General features: G+C 47.0%; 1 protein-coding gene across 6 annotated transcripts in view; it reads right to left on the bottom strand.

Annotated features, from left to right (window-relative positions):
- Positions 1–20,425, bottom strand: part of SYNE2 (spectrin repeat containing nuclear envelope protein 2) — a 236,383-nt gene that overhangs the window by 109,788 nt on the left and 106,170 nt on the right. For all 6 annotated transcript variants that reach the window (XM_081000779.1, XM_081000783.1, XM_081000782.1 and 3 more), the window contains exons 45-53: positions 19,558–19,844; positions 16,133–18,212; positions 14,849–15,171; positions 11,798–11,942; positions 10,376–10,594; positions 9,547–9,815; positions 7,399–7,567; positions 4,405–4,560; positions 1,305–1,445 (exon numbers count right to left, since the gene is read on the bottom strand). In XM_081000779.1, coding sequence (XP_080856905.1) covers positions 1,305–1,445; positions 4,405–4,560; positions 7,399–7,567; positions 9,547–9,815; positions 10,376–10,594; positions 11,798–11,942; positions 14,849–15,171; positions 16,133–18,212; positions 19,558–19,844 — 3,789 coding nt within the window. The remainder of the gene's footprint in view (positions 1–1,304; positions 1,446–4,404; positions 4,561–7,398; positions 7,568–9,546; positions 9,816–10,375; positions 10,595–11,797; positions 11,943–14,848; positions 15,172–16,132; positions 18,213–19,557; positions 19,845–20,425) is intronic.

Here is a 20,425-nt window from a genome sequence, read left to right as displayed (position 1 = left end):
GCTAAGTTAGAATTGAAGAACGAGACAAAGTGGTCTTGCAATTATTAGAAGACAGAAATAATTAGCATCCAGATTTATTTTTAAATTATTATTTTTTTAAACACGTTGGAAAACAAGCAGAATTTTGGGGTACAATTTATTTTAAAAATCAAAAGATTCAAAACTACTACAGTGCTCTTCCCACTCCACCAGTTTGGCCACAAGGAGGAGTTCGGAAGCATCCATTTCTGCATTTTTGTGTTGTTATACTGTACACGGCCCTGTCATCTTCGGATGAACATATATAAATTTTATAAATAATGATAATGATAACCACAGTTACTCATTTCGCCCAAAATGAGACAAACAATAGTTACTTCTTCAACTCTGTTGTTTTCTGAACAACCCAAGATCAAGCTACGGTCTACAATCCAGGCCAGTTCAGACAAACCATAGTTTACAGCTCACGACGGTTCACAGATTGTTAGTAGAAAACGGAAGCAGTGGATTCCAATCTGGTCGATGCAACTGTGGAGGGTGGGACCTGGGGAAGGAGCAGGTCTGCTACACATCACGCCATCTTCTGCAACCTGATGCTCCCCAGATGTTGCTGGACTACAACTCCCATCACCCCTGACCACTGGTCATGCTGGCTGGGACTGATGTGGATTTGAGCCTAACATCATTTGGATGGCACCAGATTGGGGGAGGCATTAGACAAGGATGGGAGGTAACCTGCAGGCAGAGCCAGGGGGGTGTAACAGTTAAGAGTGTTGGACTAGGACATGGGTAGGCAAACTAAGGCCCTGGGGACGGATCCAGCCCAATCGCCTTCTAAATCCGGCCAGCGGATGGTCCGGGAATCAGCGTGTTTTTACATGAGTAGAATGTGTCCTTTTATTTAAAATGCATCTCTGGGTTATTTGTGGGGCCTGTCTGGTGTTTTTACATGAGTAGAATGTGTGCTTTTATTTAAAATATATCTCAGGGTTATTTGTGGGGCATAGGAATTTGTTCTCTCCCCCCCCTTCAAAATATAGTCCGGCCCCCACAAGGTCTGAAGGACAGTGAACTGGCCCCCTGCTGAAAAAGTTTGCTGACCCCTGGACTAGGACTTGGGAGACCAGGGTTCAGATTCCCATGGAGCCGTGAAGTTCACTGGGTTACCTTGGGTTTGCCACTCTCTGTCAGCCTAACCTACCTCCCAGGATTGTCGTGAGGATAAAATGGGAAGAGGAGCCCTGTAGGCCACCTTGGAGTAAATGTGGGATATAAATGTCTTAAATAAACAGACCTAAGCAACACCCTTGTTGAGTCATTAATACCTTCTGGATTTCTTTTGCTCTTGCAGTGCTCTTGCTCTTCTGCTGCAGCATGTTTTCAACCGCTTGCAGGCCTTTGCTGATGTCTTGTATTTTTTTATCTGCCGTGTAGTGTGGGGAAAGCTTCAGGGATTCCGTGGTGACCTAGAGCGGTTGAAAAACAACACGCAAACAAAATGAAAAGTCCTGCAGCGGAAGGGAGAGAATAAGAGAAACACGAAGACCAAACTAACACAGGACCTTTCAAATTACGTTCACCTGGCTTGAGAGCAGTACATGTGAAAAGGATCTAGGAGTCTTGGTTGACCACAAACTTGACATGAGCCAACAGTGTGACGCGGCAGCTAAAAAAGCCAATGCAATTCTGGGCCTCATCAATAGGAGTATAGCATCTAGATCAAGGGAAGTAATAGTGCCACTGTATTCTGCTCTGGTCAGACCTCACCTGGAGTACTGTGTCCAGTTCTGGGCACCACAGTTCAAGAAGGACACTGACAAACTGGAACGTGTCCAGAGGAGGGCAACCAAAATGGTCAAAGGCCTGGAAATGATGCCTTATGAGGAACGGCTAAGGGAGCTGGGCATGTTTAGCCTGGAGAAGAGGAGGTTAAGGGGTGATATGATAGCCATGTTCAAATATATAAAAGGATGTCACATAGAGGAGGGAGAAAGGTTGTTTTCTGCTGCTCCAGAGAAGCGGACACGGAGCAATGGATCCAAACTACAAGAAAGAAGATTCCACCTAAACATTAGGAAGAACTTCCTGACAGTAAGAGTTGTTCGACAGTGGAATTTGCTGCCAAGGAGTGTGGTGGAGTCTCCTTCTTTGGAGGTCTTTAAGCAGAGGCTTGACAACCATATGTCAGGAGTGCTCTGATGGTGTTTCCTGCTTGGCAGGGGGTTGGACTCGATGGCCCTTGTGGTCTCTTCCAACTCTATGATTCTATGATTCTATACGTTCAGGTTTCTTGCCTTCTTTTTAAACAATCCTATATACATCAAGGGACGTGGGTGGCGCTGTGGGTTAAACCACAGAGCCTAGGACTTGCTGATCAGAAGGTTGGCGGTTCGAATCCCCGCAACAGGGTGAGCTCCCGTTGCTCGGTCCCTGCTCCTGCCAACCTAGCAGTTTGAAAGCACGTCAAAGTGCAAGTAGATAAATAGGTACCGCTCCGGCGGGAAGGTAAATGGCGTTTCTGTGCGCTGCTCTGGTTCGCCAGAAGCGGCTTAGTCATGCTGGCCACACGACCCGGAAGCTGTACACCGGTTCCCTTGGCCAATAAAGCGAGATGAGCGCCGCAACCCCAGAGTCGGCCACAACTGGACCTAATGGTCAGGGGTCCCTTTACCTTATATACATCAAACCACGTCCCAGGCAACCTCTGTGTTGTCTCTTTTCTTTCTATGCTTCCTACATCTATCTGTATGTGGAACGAATCTGCCATCTCTCCATTTTATGAATTTATAGAGGTGGGGGGGGGGGGGATACATACCGGTAATCATATTATCCTGCTGAGGGTTCTGAGAATGTAAGGAGAAACTGGCTGCTAGATTAGGACAATAGTCTATACAAGTCCAGCATTCTGCTTCCCAACCAGAGCCTCCTAAGGGAAGCCTGGCAAGGTAAAAGATAAAGCCAAAGGACTCCTGGATGGTTAAGTCCAGTCAAGGGCAACTATGGGGTGCAGCGCTCATCTCACTTCAAGCCGAGGGAGCCGGCGTTTGTCCACAGACAGCTTGCCAGGTAATGTGGCCAGCAGGACCAAATCCGATCGGCAAGCCCAAAAGGCTCAGTGGTTTAGACCACAGCGCCACCCCTGTTCCTTGGGAAGCCAGGAAGAAGGGCATGAGAGGGCAACAGGACGCTGTTGCTGTTGCTTTCAGCAATAGATATATACAACAGATATGTTAATTGTGATTAGCAGTCTGCTTCTCCATGAATTTGCCACTCCTTTCAAAACCTTAAAAAGTTAGTGGCTGCCACCGACATTTCTTGTGCAAGAAATTCCATAGTTTACCTATGGATGGTGTGAAGAAATGCCTCCCTTTTGCTTTCCTGAATCTCATACTGTTTATTTTCACTTGATGACCCCACTGGGTCCAAGTATTACAGGAGAAGAAGGAGAATAAATCATTCTTGCCACTTCCTCCGTACCATGCATAATTTTTGTAAAACTCTTGTTTCATGACTCCCAGTTACTTAAACTTCACTAGGTAAAGGTAAAGGGACCCCTGACCATTAGGTCCAGTCGTGGTCGACTCTGGGGTTGCGGCACTCATCTTGCTTTATTGGCCGAGGGAGCCAGCGTACAGCTTCCAGGTCATGTGGCCAGCATGACTAAGTTCTGGCGAACCAGAGCAGCACACGGAAATGCCGTTTACCTTCCTGCCAGAGCGGTACCTATTTATCTATTTGCACTTTGACGAGCTTTCGAACTGCTAGGTTGGCAGGAGCGGGGACTGAGCAACAGGAGCTCACCCCGTCGCGGGGATTCGAACTGCTGACCTTCTGGTCAGCAAGTCCTAGGTTCAGTTGTTTAACCCACAGCACCACCCGCGTTCCTTCACTAGAAAGGTCAAATTACTGGACTATATTGCAAAAATGCAAAATCAAACGAAGTTGGCAATTTTTATTTTTAAACAGCAAATAGAATGCATATGCAACTAAAATTATTGGTCTTTTCCATGGTCCTTGTTCTTTTTACCAAGCCAATGGGTTTGTAAACATGTGGGAAGACTGATAGGTGGTATAGCCTACTGGTAGGGTATCTGTTTGGTATGCAGGAGGTCCCCGGTTTGATCCCTATCTTCTCCAGGAAGAGACCTCTGCCTAAATCCCTGGAAAGCCACTGTCAGTCCGTGTAAACAACATTGAGCTAGATGGAGCAATAGTCTGACTTCATATAAGTTGGCCTCCAATGCTATTCCTATATTCTATGCTCTTATTGTTGAAGCTACACAGTTATTGATCAGGACAATGCCTTAACCAGAGACCATAAGCCACCCAGGTCTTTACAAATGTCAAGCAAGAAGTGCATGCAAATAAGCCAGAAATCCAATTTAAACTGTTCTGAGCATCAAAATAAATAAATGTGGCTTTTACCTTTTCTTCCAGCTCTTGCAAAGTTTGCTTGCAGTCTTCCAAATGAGTTTCAATCTCGACGGGAACTATCGTATACATTTCAGAGTATTTGATACGTAACTTATCCATTATCTCCTGGAGAATTTGCTTCTGACTGTCAATGGCTCTCTGGATCTCCTAAGAGGGAGAAGGAAGCAATTGTGAGGCGGGGGAGTCCCCACTGCGGTTAGCAAGCGGACTGGTAGTTTTGGTGCCGTACAAAGCCTCATTTTGACTAGGCAGGCAAGCAGGTTAAACCTGAGAGATGCTCGCGTTGTTTAGTCGGATGATGCTTTTCAATTCACCCAAGAATAAATTAAACCTGATACCATTCCATTGTCCTGTCGAGGCATATTGACAGATGAAATAATATATTGAGCACAGAAAATACATCTGCGATTAATCCTTGCAGCTTGGCTTTGTTGCATGTGGGAAGAAAACCCTTAAAAAACCCCCCACATATCTACCAAGTGAAGTCCTACCAACAATAAAATGCAACAAAAAGCAACAGAGCTGGTATATTTAACTCTTGTGTCCATTCTAACGAAAAGATCGGAGAAAAACAGCCAGTCCCAGTTCTGCATGAAGAGTATCAGTTTCATGAGCTAAAAGGAACTTGACAGTTGTCTACTATTTGTGGTCCAGAAATTTAATCTGATCTACATGGCAGAAACAACTGAAAAGAAGCAAATTTTCAGCCAAATTTCTAGGACGTTTTACTTACAGTGTTGTTCCTAAGGCCAAGGCATTTCCCTGGCACTTAAATACTGAACTTTGAGATTCAAATCAACGTATTGTGCAGTAAGAGTAGGCAAGTGGAAAGTAAGGGCATTTGTTCACCTAACAACCTACAAAAAAGATGACTCTGAATATTTCTATGAAAGAGGCTGGCTTGCAGTGTGTGTGAACCTTTGTGTGGCCAGGGGCATTGAGGTTGATTTATGCAAGTGCCTCTCTAGTTATGCCTGCATAAGAGGCAGCTTCTATCTATTATCTTTGGCCACACTCCCGCTATACATTTAAAGCAGTATCAAATTACTTTAAAGAGTCATGGCTTCCCTCAAAGAATTATGAGGGCTGTAGTTTGTCGTTTGCTGAGAGTAGTTAGGAGATCCCTGTTCCCATCACAGATCTACAGTTCCCAGAGTTCTCCGGGAACAAGGGATGGGTTGCTAAACCACCCTGGGAACTGTAGTTCTGTGATGGGAATAGGGTTCTCTTAACAACCCTCAGAAGCCTTAACAGACTACAGTTCCCAGGATTCTTTGTGGGGAAGCCACAGCTGCTTAAAGTGGTTTGATACTGCTTTGAATGTTTGGTATAGATCAGTGGTTCCCAATTAGGGGTCTGGAGACCCCTGCAGGTCCACAGAATGCACCCAGGGGGTCCGCAGCCCCATCCTTTGCCTCCGCCCCACTAATTTTTTGTCATTTTTGCATGGTAATAATCACAAATTTTACGGTCTGTTTTAGCACTGTTCGTTTTTTCAACATACTGGCCAAAATCGGTTTTGAAATCACACTGCAATAACGATTTTGACCTAGCAATACATAGCAATATATTGCGCCTTGCAACAAGGAAAGCAGGGCAGCCGATTTTGAGGCACTGCTGGTACAGTGGTACCTCGGGATGCGAACGGGATCCGTTCTGGAGCCCTGTTTGGATCATGAAGTGAACGCAACCTGCATCTGCGCATCTGCGGTCGCGTTTTGCCGCTTCTGCGTATGACGTCATTTTGACCGTTTGCGCATGCGCGTGTGGCAAAACCTGGAAGTAAAACGCTCCGTTACTTCCAGGTCACCACAGAACACAACCAGAAAATACTTAACTTGAAGCACATTTATCCCGAGGTATGACTGTATTGCACGATGGACTGAGAACTGGGCAGCTGATTGCCCTCACTTCAAGGCACCATGGCACTGAGGCCGAGCAGCTTTTCTCAGTCAACAGAAAAGCAGCAGCAGCCACAATGGCTGCTGGCTGCCCCGCTGATGGCAACTTGATGCACCCCCCATCCCCTCCCCTTCAAACCATGCGACGGAGGTGACTCCTCTTCCTCTCCCCGCCCACCGGATCTCCATGACTGCTCCTTCCTTCATTCCCACACCTGAACTCCAATTTCAGACATCGCGGTACAGTGGTACCTTGGGTTACGTACGCTTCAGGTTACATACGCTTCAGGTTACAGACTCCGCTAACCCAGAAATAGTACCTCTGGTTAAGAACTTTGCTTCAGGATGAGAACAGAAATCGTGCTCCAGCGGCGCGGCAGCAGCGGGAGGCCCCATTAGCTAAAGTGGTGCTTCAGGTTAAGAACAGACCTCTGGAACGAATTAAGTACTTAACCCGAGGTACCACTGTATATCAGAATATTGCAATGTTTAGCTGCTGATATATCATGATGTTGCAAACCAGATATCACTCAGCCCTAGTCTGTTTTTCAGTATACCTAAAATCCTTTGCTTTTTAGGGGCTACCCCACATTTTGTTCCAAATTTTGTTCCATGAGGGAGTCCGTGGCTTGGCTTTTCAAAAATAGGGGGTCCTCCGTAATTAGCTAACTGAGAACCACTGGTGTAGATTGTTAAGAGTGACTTGGGGGCTCCCAGACTTTGCAGGCGGGATTCAATCAGATACAGGCAAATTCACAATTAAAATGGCACTCCTACACAACAAACCCACTTTAAAAAAGTTTTTTGGGATTTTTTCCTATAAGGAATGGGATGGGAAAACCCTCTGGAAAGTGTGGTATAGCTATTACTTGATACAATGTCATCTGCTTTATTATCAGTTCTATCTCCAGTAATAAAATTGTATCTCTGACATAGAAATATTAATGGATCATTCGCTGATTTCAAAATTAACACTGAAGGCTCAGGGAGAGAGTCTGGAATAATTATCATCACCCCACCTATGAAGACCCCACCCTGTAGTTGTGTTGCAACCACAAAGCATGAAAGTGGATGTTTTACCAACCTCAAGTTTCGCTGTCTTTTCATTAAGCGGTTCTAAGTCTGTTTCGTGGAGCAAAGATTCAGTGTCACGTAATGAAGCCTTCAAAGCGCCGATCTCCTCATTCACCTTGTCCCGCTCTTCAATTTCAGACTGCACAGCATCCTTTTGCTTTTGAGCCTTTTGGAACAGCCTGAGAAAATTGCGAGTCATAATATTAAGGGGAGGCGTCCAAGGAAGCCAGAATCTGAGTTCTAGCAGGCTCCTAATGTGAGCCCATTACCTGGTTTCTAAAGGCCCTAAACTCAAGCACAGCTTTCATTTCCACTCACTGGAAACCGCCAAGCTTCTCTATCTTTAAAACTACTACCAAACGATGTCTACTTAGAAGTAAGTCCCACTGAGTTCAATGAGGCTTACTCCCAAGTAAGTAAATTTGGGATTGTGGGCTTAAGGATCATCAGTAGTGGATCACACAATCAGTAGTGGGTGGTAAGGCAGTGTGAGTGGGGCTCTTTTGATCTCCCAGCTTCCCCATGCCATGCATTGCTGTCATTTATCGGGAGGCAGGAAGAGGCAAACCAGTGGGGGAGCTCAGCATGGTGATGATCTGATGCTCCTGCCACCGTGTCCACACCACGCCAAGTCCACTGCGGCGTTACCTTTCCTCTTAGTGACACAGTTTTGGGAAGCCAGGAGAGCAATGCTGTGCCAACCCACCTGCTACTGCACATAAATACGCAATGAGTAATTAATTGGTTAGATTTATCACTTTAAAACTAGGCCCGGGGAACCTGTGGCTCTCTAGATGTTGCTGGACTAGAACTCCCATAATCCTTTACCAATACTGGCTGGGACTGATGGGAGCTGGAGTCCCGAAACACCTGGAGGACCACGGGTTTTCCCTGCTTTAGAAGAAGAAGAAAAGAGTTTGGATTTGATATTCCGCTTTATCACTACCCTAAGGACCCTTTAGGGACGCAGGTGGCGCTGTGGGTTAAACCACAGAGCCTAGGACTTGCTGATCAGAAGGTCAGCGGTTCGAATCCCCACGACGGGGTGAGCTCCCGTTGCTCAGTCCCTGCTCCTGCCAACCTAGCAGTTTGAAAGCACGTCCAAGTGCAAGTAGATAAATAGGTACCGCTCTGGTGGGAAGGTAAACGGCGTTTCCGTGCGCTGCTCTGGTTCGCCAGAAGCGGCTTAGTCATGCTGGCCACATGACCCGGAAGCTGTACGCCGGCTCCCTCGGCCAATAAAGCGAGATGAGCGCAAAAACCCCAGAGTCCGTCATGACTGGACCTAATGGTCAGTGGTCCCCTTACCCTTTACTAAGGACCCTTTACCTTTACCTTTAAAGGAGTCGCAAACAGCTAAGAATCTCCTTTTTCCCTTCCTCCCCCACAACAAACACTCTGTGAGGTGAAATAAAAAATATTCTTTCTAGTAGCACCTTAAAGACCAACTAAGTTAGTTCTTGGTATGAGCTTTCGTGTGCATGCACACTTCTTCAGATACGATGGACTTCCATTTCATGCGGCTCAATGTGGTGCCTTCCATAGTTCCAGTTACAGATAGGTAGCCGTGTTGGTCTGCCATAGTCAAAATAAAAAATATTCTTTCTAGTAGCACCTTAAAGACCAACTAAGTTAGTTCTTGGTATGAGCTTTCGTGTGCATGCACACACGTATCTGAAGAAGTGTGTATCTGAAGATACAAGTGGGTATCTGAAGAAGTGTGCATGCACACGAAAGCTCATACCAAGAACTAACTTAGTTGGTCTTTAAGGTGCTACTAGAAAGAATATTTTTTATTTTGACTATGGCAGACCAACACGGCTACCTATCTGTGAGGTGAGTGAGGCTGAGAGACTTCAGAGAAGTGTGACTGGCCCAAGGTCACCCAGCCGCTGCATGTGGAGGAGCGGGGAAGCGAACCCGGTTCACCAGATTACGAGTCCACCGCTCTTAACCACTACACCACACTGGCTTACAATTACAATTACAATTTACTGTGGGAAAGTGTTTCCTTTGATGTGTCCTGATTCTCCCACATTTGGCTTCAGTGGAGGACTCAGAGTCTTAAGCCTCATGAGAAATGAAGAAGAACGTTTCTCCGTCCACTTCTTCCAAGCCAAGCATAAATGTGTATGTCTCGACATTTACTTAGACTTACTCTTTTGTTCGATTCTGCATGGTGTGGATTTCATTCGTAACAGGAAGGCCTCCTCCCTCCTCAGACAGACATCCGGGGACCATGAGAATGCTCCTGACACGCTGAAGTATTAAACGCAACAACTGTTTCTCAGCATTCACACTTTCTCCATAAATGTTCGTACATTCCAGGAATTCTTCCAGCTCCTCTTTGCTGGCTCTCTCCTTTTCTTTCGGGTTTTCGGGCAGTTCTTCCTGAAGATTGTCTAGAATGATGCTTTCTCGTTCCATCTGAAGAAAGAAGAAGATAGCCACCAGGGGAGGGAGAAGGAAAACAAGATTACAATCCTTTGCACACTTACTTGCAAGTAACACAGTGCGATTTATTTCTGAGCAAGCATGCATAAATGACTCCAGTTAATAACACTTATTTTATACATAATGTAAAACAGACATGATTATTTGTTGCTCTTAACAGAATTTCCCTGCGTACAGTAAACACATTTACATTATACAAGAGGGACTGCCAACAAAATGTTGCAGCATGGAAGGCTTCTGTTTCGGCTGCTGCGTTCCATTCCCCTTTCTTATCAGTCCTCCATTTCCCTCCTGAAAACCAATCAGCTTTGTGCCACTGAGCATGCTCAGTCCTCAATCGGCTGTTTTTTTAAGGGAAGTCCCTCCCCCCTTATTATTATTTTTGTACTTCTGCAAACTTCCCTCCTGCACATGCTCTACAACTCAGCTACAGCCCCATATTTGAGATAAACCTCAATTAAAATAGCATGTGGAGCATCAAACCTGGAATAATCACCTGGCTGAGATGCCCCCCGCCCCCCCAAATTACTCACTTCTTCACTGACGGATTTCCATTCCTGCTTCTGTTCTTCACACTTTCCCTCCCATTCTTTTGCAGTGTCGAGCAAACAAAGCCACTTTAGCCACAAAGTCGTCACAACGGTGTCGATCAGCACACAATCGTTTTTGCTGCACATTGAAACCAGTTGTCCCGAGTCCTGACGCAAATTCCTTAGATCCTCTTCGATTGAAACCAGTCTGGAGGACATCATCTTTAAAAGGAAGAATTAGCGTAAACAATTGGCTTTAGTGAAATATTTTCTTTTTGTTTATTTTAAGATGTCTTTCCTATTTGAAATCCCATGGTAGGTCTCTCAGGGCAGCTTATTTTTAAAAAAATCAAATCACATAATAAAGCTAAAAGACAGTAAAAACACACACAGCAAGCACAATAAACTAAAATATAAATTTACTATGCCCATACATAACATTAAACCATGGTTTGTTTTTACCACGGTTTGTCCATGAAACCATGTGTAGTCTGACAGCTGAAAAAAAAGGCATGGCTGATTTCTCCAAACGTGGTTTGTTTTCCAGCTGCCCATGCCTTGTGCCTCTAATAACTTGGTGAGCATCATAGGTGGGTGACCAAACAAACCATGGTTAAGCAAAGCTGCTAGGTTTGGACAGAGAGCAGAAGTGTAGTTAAAGCAAACCCTGGTTCATAGGTCAACAACAACTACATCTTGCTTTGCTCCCAAGAAGCAAAACTGGGTTACTTTGTAGGGCTCAGTTCAAGCAGTCACACAAACCGGACTTTGGCTAAACAAACCATGGTTATGACCAGGGGTTGGCAACCTAAGGCCCATGGGCCACAAGCAGCCCATGGGGGTTGTTTTACCAGCCCATGGACCCCCGCCGCCCGCTCGGATGGCTCCCATGCACCACGCTAAACCGGTGTAGAGCAGAGCGAGGACCGCCTTCCACGATGCTGGCCAGCTTCCCACCAGCTGCAGGAAGCTCCTGCAGCCAATGGGAAGCCGTGCACGTCTCCTCCGTGCTGGAAATAGCGTTTGCGCATATGTGCACATGCACTCCGGCCCATCGCAGCGTCTGAGAGACGGTAAACCGGCCCAAGCCACAAAAACTTTGCCAACCCCTGCTTATGACTAATACCCAGCCCATAACCACCTCCCAAGGGGGCCAATTTAAGCAGCAAATGGCTGTCTAAAGTTGTGCATTCCACAGCTATTGTGCGGGGGCACAGAATAGACTAAAGGCTCTCGCAGCCACTTGCTTTCTGTTAAAACATAGACTTGCTGCTGCATCTATGTTTAGCCATAACAGTGAGCAGCTTCATAGAATTATTGTTAAAGATTCTTTACACTGTGGGTGGGTGTATGTGTGAAGTGCTTTGAGGACTGCAAACATTTATGATCATAAAAACACGCCACTGTGGTGAAGATTATTCTCACCTTGCTTTGTTCCGACTGCTCTAAAGCTTCTTTATAAGACACTGGAATACGGTACAAAGATTTCTGAAGCACCCTTTCCGCGTCGTTGAGATTAACATGTATCACCTCTTTGGATTTTTTGAAGCGGTTGTATTTTTCCAAGCATCTGTGAATGCAACAACATTAAACAAAGCAATTAAAACACACCCATTTTTTTCTCTCCAGTCGTGGAAAGATCAGCCCAAAGGTTATAACCAGTGGCACAAACTAAATGTATATACAAGAGAGATTTTTAAATATATATATATATTATTATCCAGTGGTGGCTTTGCACGTCTGCTGGTGCAAGACAGGATATGTGATTTTCAACAATTCCTCTTAACCAACACCTGGCTCGTTCTTGGCTACATACAGCTTGTGATTAGTTGAGGACAGAGAATGACAACATATCCCAGTTAGGAAGCTAAGCCAAACCTTGGCTTAGTGCAGTTTGGCATAGCAGCTAAAAGGACCAGGGAGGAGCAAAGTGGCAACAAACTCATTTCTAGGAGCCCACAAGGGTCCATAGCTGTCAACTTACAGATTTGAAAATAAGGGACCAGCAGCCTCAAAAATAAGGGATCAGCAGCCAAAATAAGGGATTTTAGACAACCAGCTCCTTTCCTTTCCCCCATAACAGTCAATCGAAGGAGCCTCCAAAACAAATCCAAAAGCCCCCCCCCACGAGATCGCCGCCCGCCATTGTACTCAACCAGTTCCTTTCCTTTTCCCCTACCATGTGCCCCTGCTCCAGACAGACCTTTTCCCCGGGAAGGGTGAGTGGGCCGTCGATGACGTATCCATCCGATTCCGAGCACAGGTATGTTCAACTTCTGAGCCCCTCCGAGCCAAAGGCAGAAAGCCCAGCCAGTAGCCAAACGAAGCCTCAAGCGGTGGTTCCCACAGCGCAGCAACCCGGCAAAGGGGATGCAGCAAGGTAAACCATCGTCACCTATCTGCTGGGAAGCGCTGAGCAAAGGCGAGTCCCCAGGCAACGCGGCCGGGCACAAGGCATGCAAGCTCCACCCCGCCCCCAGTCGTTCTTAAGACTCCTTATTGGGTGAACAACGCAGCCAAGCAACACAGTTGGAGCCTCCCTTCCCCCTGGCCGGCAGGGAGGGAGGGAGGGAGGGAGAGGAGTTGCTTCCTTTGAAACCTGGGAAATTTACGGGATATCATCAATCCGGGACAGCAGCGGGAAACGGTGCTGGGATAAGGGAATTTCCCACCAAATAAGGGATGGTTGACAGCTATGCGTAGGGTCTTGCTAAGCCAACCTTTGGCTTAGCGTATCACATGAACCCGCTCACTATTCGTGGACCTAGCAGACCCCACCTGCCCTGTCAAGCCCTACCTTCTCAGACAAGGCACCATCTCTTTGTTTGAGCTCAGAAGCGGCATGCACAAATGGACATCCGAAGAAAAGATGCTAGCAGGAGCAATGGTGGAGCCCATGTGCCTATTCCCAGGCAAGTCGTTTGTTAACTTTGGCGCGTTAACTGTGAGCTACAATGATGCACTCTTGGCAGTAGTGGCACCCGCCCTGTGGAATGTCCTCCCATCAGATGTCAAAGGGATAAACAACTACAGTGGTGCCTCGCAAGACGAAATTAATCCGTTCCGCAAGTCTCTTCGTCTTGCGGTTTTTTTCGTCTTGCGAAGCACGGCTATTAGCGGCTTAGCGGCTACAGGTATAAACTCGTTCCCGCAACTGCAAGCCTCGACCCCTAGGGAGCATCTGGCCATTGCATAAGCCTCGTCCGGCCTCTTAAGCAGTCCCTCCTGACGCGCTTACATAACACAAGCCCCGACCCCCGCCATCCCAGTGACCCCGGAAGATAAGATCTGCAGCAAGCACCCCGCACCTCCGATCCCGGGGCGCGCTCAGCCAAAGCTCCCCGGACACCTGTCCCGCCACGCCTTTGTGCAGCGCTCTGCAGAGCGGAGCGATGAGCCCGGCCGATCGCAGGCAGGGCAAGCAGCGGCGAAAGCGGAGAGAGCGAGGCCCAGAGGGAGGAGTCTCCGGCAACGCCATCGACGGCCCCGCCGCAGCTCCGTGTTCTGGAGCCCTCCGGCTGCCGGCTGCCTTAATTTTGCTGCAGGAGCCTCCTCTGCACCGGGATCCTCGCGCGCTCCCTCCGTCTCTCCATGCCTTTTAGGTGACTGGCGTGCTCGGGCTGACTTTGGACGACCCACAGCGGGGCTTCCCTCAGCCGCACGACCGGAGCTCGCCTTTGCGGTCACTTTGACAGGCGATGGTGCCAGCCTCGGTTCGGGGGCACCGGCTGCTGGCAAATGGGTGCCCCCTTCTTCCCTTGACAGGGATCATCTCCCCCCGCTTCCTCGGAGATGGGCAGGCAAAACTTTTCATGCCCCCCCGCCCAGTCTGCCGTCCTCGGGATCTAGCGGTCGCTGCGCGCGCTAAGAGCGCAGACGGGGAAATCCCACCCCGAGCCGGGTGTCGCCGCCAGGTCCCCTCCCAGTTCTAAGGCTGAAGCCTAGGAACTTTTCGAAGCGGCACGGGGCAGCATCACCACCGGCTGTGTTTCCGGACGCTAATAATGTATTGATTGCTATTACTATTAGATTCCCCGCTGCCGCATAGATAGATTGGCGGTGAAAGCGGTTTGCGCGCGGTGCGGATCAAGCCCTTCGTCTTGCGAAGCAAGCCCATAGGGGAAATCGTCTTACGAAGCGACGCAAAAACGGAAAACCCTTTCGTCTAGCGGGTTTTTCGTTTTGCGAGGCATTCGTCTTGCGGGGCACCACTGTACCTGACTTTTAGAAGACATCTGAAGGCAGCCTTGTTTAGGGAAGTTTTTAATGTGTGACATTTTAATGTATTTTTATTCATTAATAATGGATGGCTGGGGAAACCCAGCTAGATGGGCGGGGTACAAATAATAAATAATTATGATTATGATTATTACCAATTGCATGTGGCCCTCAGTGTGAAAAGGTTCCCGCGCCCCCACTCCTTGCTTCAACTCTCCACTAGCCAGCTTTCTAAAGCAATGAGAACCGACTACCTACCTCTGCACATCAGATTTTCTCTTTTGCTCCTGCTCTCTTGCTATCAAACTCTTAGAAACAAGATCGCCAAGGGTTTTTTCCAGTTGCAGTTTGGCCTGTGGTTCGACTATGCTTTCCATCGCAGAGGTCAGCGCTTCTACTTGAGACATCGCAGTCTCAAATTCTTCTTGTCTCTGGCGAGAGAGGAGGCTGGGCTCTGCGAGCTCATCCAGAGTGAGCAGAGGAGTGCAGAAAAGAGCCTCACGTTGGCTGAGGAGGTCGGAAGCCCTTCGGACAGCTTCTCTGTAAGACTTCACAGTCCCAAAGGCTTCATTTAAGGCACTCTGTACAGGTTAACAAAATTGTATTTTTTAAAGGCAACTAAAAAATGCCACAAGATTGCATGGGTAGAAAATACACACCTTTTATTTCATATGCTACTCTGCCCTGATGTGATAAGACCTGCCAATATAGCTGGGCTCCAGATTAAGTCCATTTCAGAGATTAAGTTAATGCAGGGGTCAGCAAGGTGTACTTCGCCCGGGCCAGTTCACTCCCACGGAGATCGCTCTGTGGGCCGGATTGCGGGGACTTGCTGAGCAGACAGCTGGGTTCGGGGGCGGCTCGGGGGCCGTTTAAACGACCTCCATGGGCCGCTTGTAGCCTATGGGCCACAGGTTGCCGACCCCTGAGTTAACGTCTAACTAGTAGGAAGGCCTTTTCAGTGGTGGCCCCAAAACCTAGAAATCCCCAAGCTAGTAGATTTAATTGTGTTGGCTAACGCCTCGTAAGAGGCTGGGCACAACCTTTTAGTTAGCCAGGCCTGCCTTTCCGGTGGTATACTTCTGTCTGGCCCCTGGCTCAGCAAACAATAGGAAAAATGACAACTAATCTTCAATGTGGCTTACTAAAGTGAAAAACCAAGACAAATAAAAACAGCATGGAAAACATGCATACAAACCCCAGCAGTCAAGAATTATTTTGCTACTGTAACCTGCCATTCATCAAACTCTTCATCGGGCATCTCAAATGTTAGAGATGGTGACAGGTAAAAGATGTGTGACAGGTGAATATTCCACTTAGGGACTCCCATGTGGTCACATCTCCTACTTTATAGAGGACAGACCCCCATTTGAAGGCCTGTCAGGCAGTCTGTTACTAGAAGCTGTTGCTGCTCAGAGAAGACCAGCACTAATCTAGAGTAGGCCAGAGGAGCCAAAAGCAGAGTAGGCCAGAGATCTGCCTCAGCAGAAAGAATCTCAGCAGAAAGGCCAACAGGTAAACAAGATATCTCGGATTACTCACTTTACGTGCGGCAATGTCAGATTTCAGCTGTACTTTCAGGCTTTGAAGTTCATCCAGTTCCCTCTGCAAACTATCAGGGAGGGAAGATTGTCCTTCCTGAGACCCCCTCTTTCTATTAATTAAATCTTCAGCAGCGCGAGATTCTACTTCTGCAGCATCTTCAATCACTTTACAGTACATATTTTCACATCGGATCGTCTGTGTTTCCAAGTCAAGTAGAATGGGCTGCTGCAGCTCCGATTTAATTTGCTTTAAAGCTGCTAAACTGTGACCCAGCTTGCTCTGGAAACCTTGCTCGTGTCCGCATTTTTCTTGAACAGCCAGTATCTTAGATTGGATCACTTGTGCCAGCCCATCTATTTTCACGCCCAAGCTCTTTACTTGCTGCATCTTGGCCTCCTTGAGAGAAGGACCAAAGGCCTCGCTTTTGCCTAGCAGCCTAAGTGCCTCCTGAGTTAAGTGCCTGGCATGCTGCACTTTCCAACTTAAAGTCTTTTCTGACATCGGACTGGTTTCAGAGGCAATAGAGTCGGAGCAATCTTTCAAAACATCACAGTGTTTCTGTATAATGGAGATGAGAGCCTCGACTTCTGAGAGTGCCGTTCTACGCCCGTCGCCCTCTGCAGAACAGCTAGCCCTCTGCTCAAGCTTACGTTTCAGCTTGCAACACTCGCCTTGCAATTTCTCAAGGTCCGGTACATCCCATTTCAGATGCAGGCATTCCCAAATCTCCTTGTACTTTTCTAAGTGCAACAAACCTGACTGGATGGCCACTGCTCTCTCTTTAAGTGCAAACAATTTACCCTTAATGTCTTGGTCCACACCTGCCTGGTCCAGTTCCAATTCCTCATGCTGGAGGCTGCAAAGATCCTGCTCCAATGACATCAGCGTCCTTGTGACTTTTTCATAGGCATCTACCTTGTTTTCTGCTGCACGGCGGTTAATCTGGTTTAGCCTGTGAGCTCTTTCAGTTCTGCTCTGGAGGCTTCTCAAGAAGTCATTGAGAAACAACTTCTCAAACACATTTAGCCCCTGAGGAGAAGCATCTGCAATAACTTTTGCTTCCTCGATTTCCTTTGCAGACTTTTCTACGACGGCATGCCAATGGTCCATTTCTGACTTCAGGCTTGTGTCACCGGTACCTGGCTTGGATATCCTCTCTGCTTCATTAAGTTTTGCTTGCAATTTTTCGGTGTCTGCAAAAAGCTGCCGTCTTTTTCCGAGCTGAGATTCCAGCTGCTCCAACCGCTCAACTAATTTCGGAACAAGGTCTTTGTAGCAGGTTTGCAACTGGTCCAAAAGGAGGGCGAGGGCAGAAGCTTCGCCCGATTCCAACTGGGGAGCAATGCGCTGTGCCTTGTCCACCAGTTGCACGACACCTGCCTTTTTCTCCTCGGCGGCCCCGATCAGAACCTTGCAGCTTTCGATTTCCAACATCAGATCGTCCGGGAAAAGTGCTGCCTTCCCATCCAGGTGGAGCAACGACACTCTAGCCCACAAAACAGCCTCTTCCATCTTCTTTGTGATGTCATATGCCTGAGGATAACGGCCGCTTCTTTGGGCATCTTCTGTAGGGGTCAGCTGCTCTAGTTCCTCCACTCGAGTCTGCAAATCATTTATTGCGCTTTCCAGAGCTCTCTTCCCTGTGTCGGTCCACATCCTCTTCATCTGCATCTCAGCACCACTTTTTAATGCAGAAACACTATTTTTAAGCGTTTGTAATTCTGTGGCCATCAATGCCGAGTGTGCTTGGTTGTGGGCGTCCACGCCTGTTCGCAAACAGTGCTGCTGCTGCAGCAACTTTTGGAGCTCCTGTGCTTTATCCATGAAAACCTTAAACTCATTGGCTTGTGCTGCAACCCGGATCTGCTTCCTTTCAAGTGTGTCTTCCATCTGTTTCCACCACTGGTCTATCTGGGCCACCTGGCTTTCGATTAACTCCTTGTCCATCCTGGTTAGGTGTCTAGATAGGTTTCCTTGTTCAGCCTTCAGCTTTTGCAAAAGGATTCTCCCTTTTTGTATAGAATCCAAGCATTTCTGGATATTCTCCAGGAGAACTGTGTCTTCTGACAGGGGTACCCTTTCGGAAGAAAGAAAAAAGGAGTAAAAATCTAACATTTTGAAAGGCTGTTTTGCTCAAAGCACACCAGCTAAACAAGCTACTCAGAACTATATTTCGCAGGCAGTAACTAGAGATCAGCGAGAAATTCTGTCCCGTTTGCATTTAAAAGTGAACCTAAACTGATTTTCACTCTCCAGAACAATACATGAATCGAAAGTGAGCCATCCTTCCAATTTCGCAATGTAGTTCTCCACCCAAGCAATGCATGTATACAATAAGGCATATGCGTATACAACAAGGCATATGCTAAGTCTCTATAAAAATACACCATTTAGCAAAAGTAACACACACAAAAACATTACACTAGGTAAAATATGCTTTGGAAAAATGTGCATATTCGGCAAATTTTGAATATAAACATGTGCTACGTGAAGAGAAATTCACACTAAAATGCTGGTGAATGTTCAAGAGGACCTTTTTAAAAAATAAATAAATATTGTGATCGGGTTTAGAATTGTGGAGAAGTGGATTTAAGGCGGGAGGATGAGAAACCAAAATTTAGATTTTCCCACCCCTACCACTAGATACCAAAGGCCCAATTTGTATGGAATTTTAGTCTTGCATGGATAGGACTGAAGCCTTAGTCAAAGACTCAAGTAAATAAATGTTTATTAATCATTTGAAATACACACCTTCCCCCAGTTGCAATTACTTGGGATGTCAGGTTTTACACTTAGTTTTTGATAAAAAGGTACAAAATCCAAGTGCCCAAGTGCAACACCACTGAAAAGATCACTGGCATTCATGTTTTACCCAGTCCTATGCTAAGGAAAGGGACACGGGTGGCGCTGTGGGTTAAACCACAGAGCCTAGGACTTGCTGATCAGAAGGTTGGTGGTTCGAATCCCTGCGACGGGGTGAGCTCCCGTTGCTCAGTCCCTGCTCCTGCCAACCTAGCAGTTCGAAAGCACATGAAAGTGCAAGTAGATAAATAGGCACCACTCTGGCGGGAAGGTAAACGGCGTTTCCATGCACTGCTCTGGTTCGCCAGAAGCGGCTTAGTCCTGCTGGCCACATGACCCGGAAGCTGTACGCCGGCTCCCTCAGCCAATAAAGCGAGATGAGCGCCGCAACCCCAGAGTCAGTCACGACTGGGCCTAATGGTCAGGGGTCCCTTTACCTTTACCTTATGCTAAGGCAGAAAGATCTCCTGACCCGTCTTAAGAGGCAGTGATCTGACTTATCCTTTTAAGTGGAAACAGCAGAGATCTAGCCTAGCAACTCCTGCCAGCAGAGCCTGTGTTCTACTACTGCATCTGGCAAGTTGGTCTAGGTGATGTAGAAATCTGCCCCATGTACTCACGTTTTTAGGTTTTCTCTTTCCTCCGAAAAATGTTTCATTGAAGACTGGACCTCAGTGAGACATGCTTGGTAATTATTCAGTAAATGAAGCTGCGCTTGCCTGGCCTTTTTAGCAGACATTATATCCTGCAGTAGCTTGTCCCAACTAGAAGCCGCCACGCTGTCTGAATCTGGCACACCTGAGCCGCTTCCTTCTGCAGTGGTCAAGCAATCTCCTTCCCGCAACGAAGAAATTTTGGCGCTCTGTTTTCTGGCAGAGCTTTGCCTTTCCAGTAGAGCGCACAAATTCTAGTCAGAAGACCAGGAAGAGAGGTTTTAAAATGGAATGGCCTTGTTTGCACATCGTGGTAAGACATACTTGCTAATCTCACACCATTTTGCTCCTCCTCTCTAGCATACAGAAGAAGCAGGCCATGATCTTAGGCTCAGCATCACTTTGGAACTGACGACCACGGTTTGCTCTGCTCCAACAAACCATGTCCAGTAAGCCAAGAACAAACCTCGCCTACTTATCGTGTTTCGTTTGGAGAAAAAAACCCCATGATCCTCGATTTCGCTATAACACCAAACCCACAGGTCATGGATTGCTTCTCCTGCACAATCGTAGGAAGAAGCAAAGCAGTTGATATGGGCACCTTTATAGTAAACCATTAACTACGGTTTACTGCAACATCCCATCATTTTAATTTACAAACATAAGGTTGGGTGGCTCAGTAGCGTGATTCAGTATAAGGCACCTTCCTACTTTCCTATATTTACTATTTTTCCCAGTTTGGCCTTAAAAAACAATAATAACTTAGCATCAGGACTGGCACACCTTTTGGCCTTTCAGGGAAATGACAGGGGAATGGTGGGAATTTGGATCCAAT

Source organism: Podarcis pityusensis (genome assembly GCF_964106645.2).
Source record: "Podarcis pityusensis genome assembly, chromosome: 1".
NCBI lineage: Eukaryota > Metazoa > Chordata > Lepidosauria > Squamata > Lacertidae > Podarcis > Podarcis pityusensis.
The sequence above is the reverse complement of the archived record's forward strand: the minus strand, read 5'-3'. Positions and strand labels throughout refer to the sequence as shown.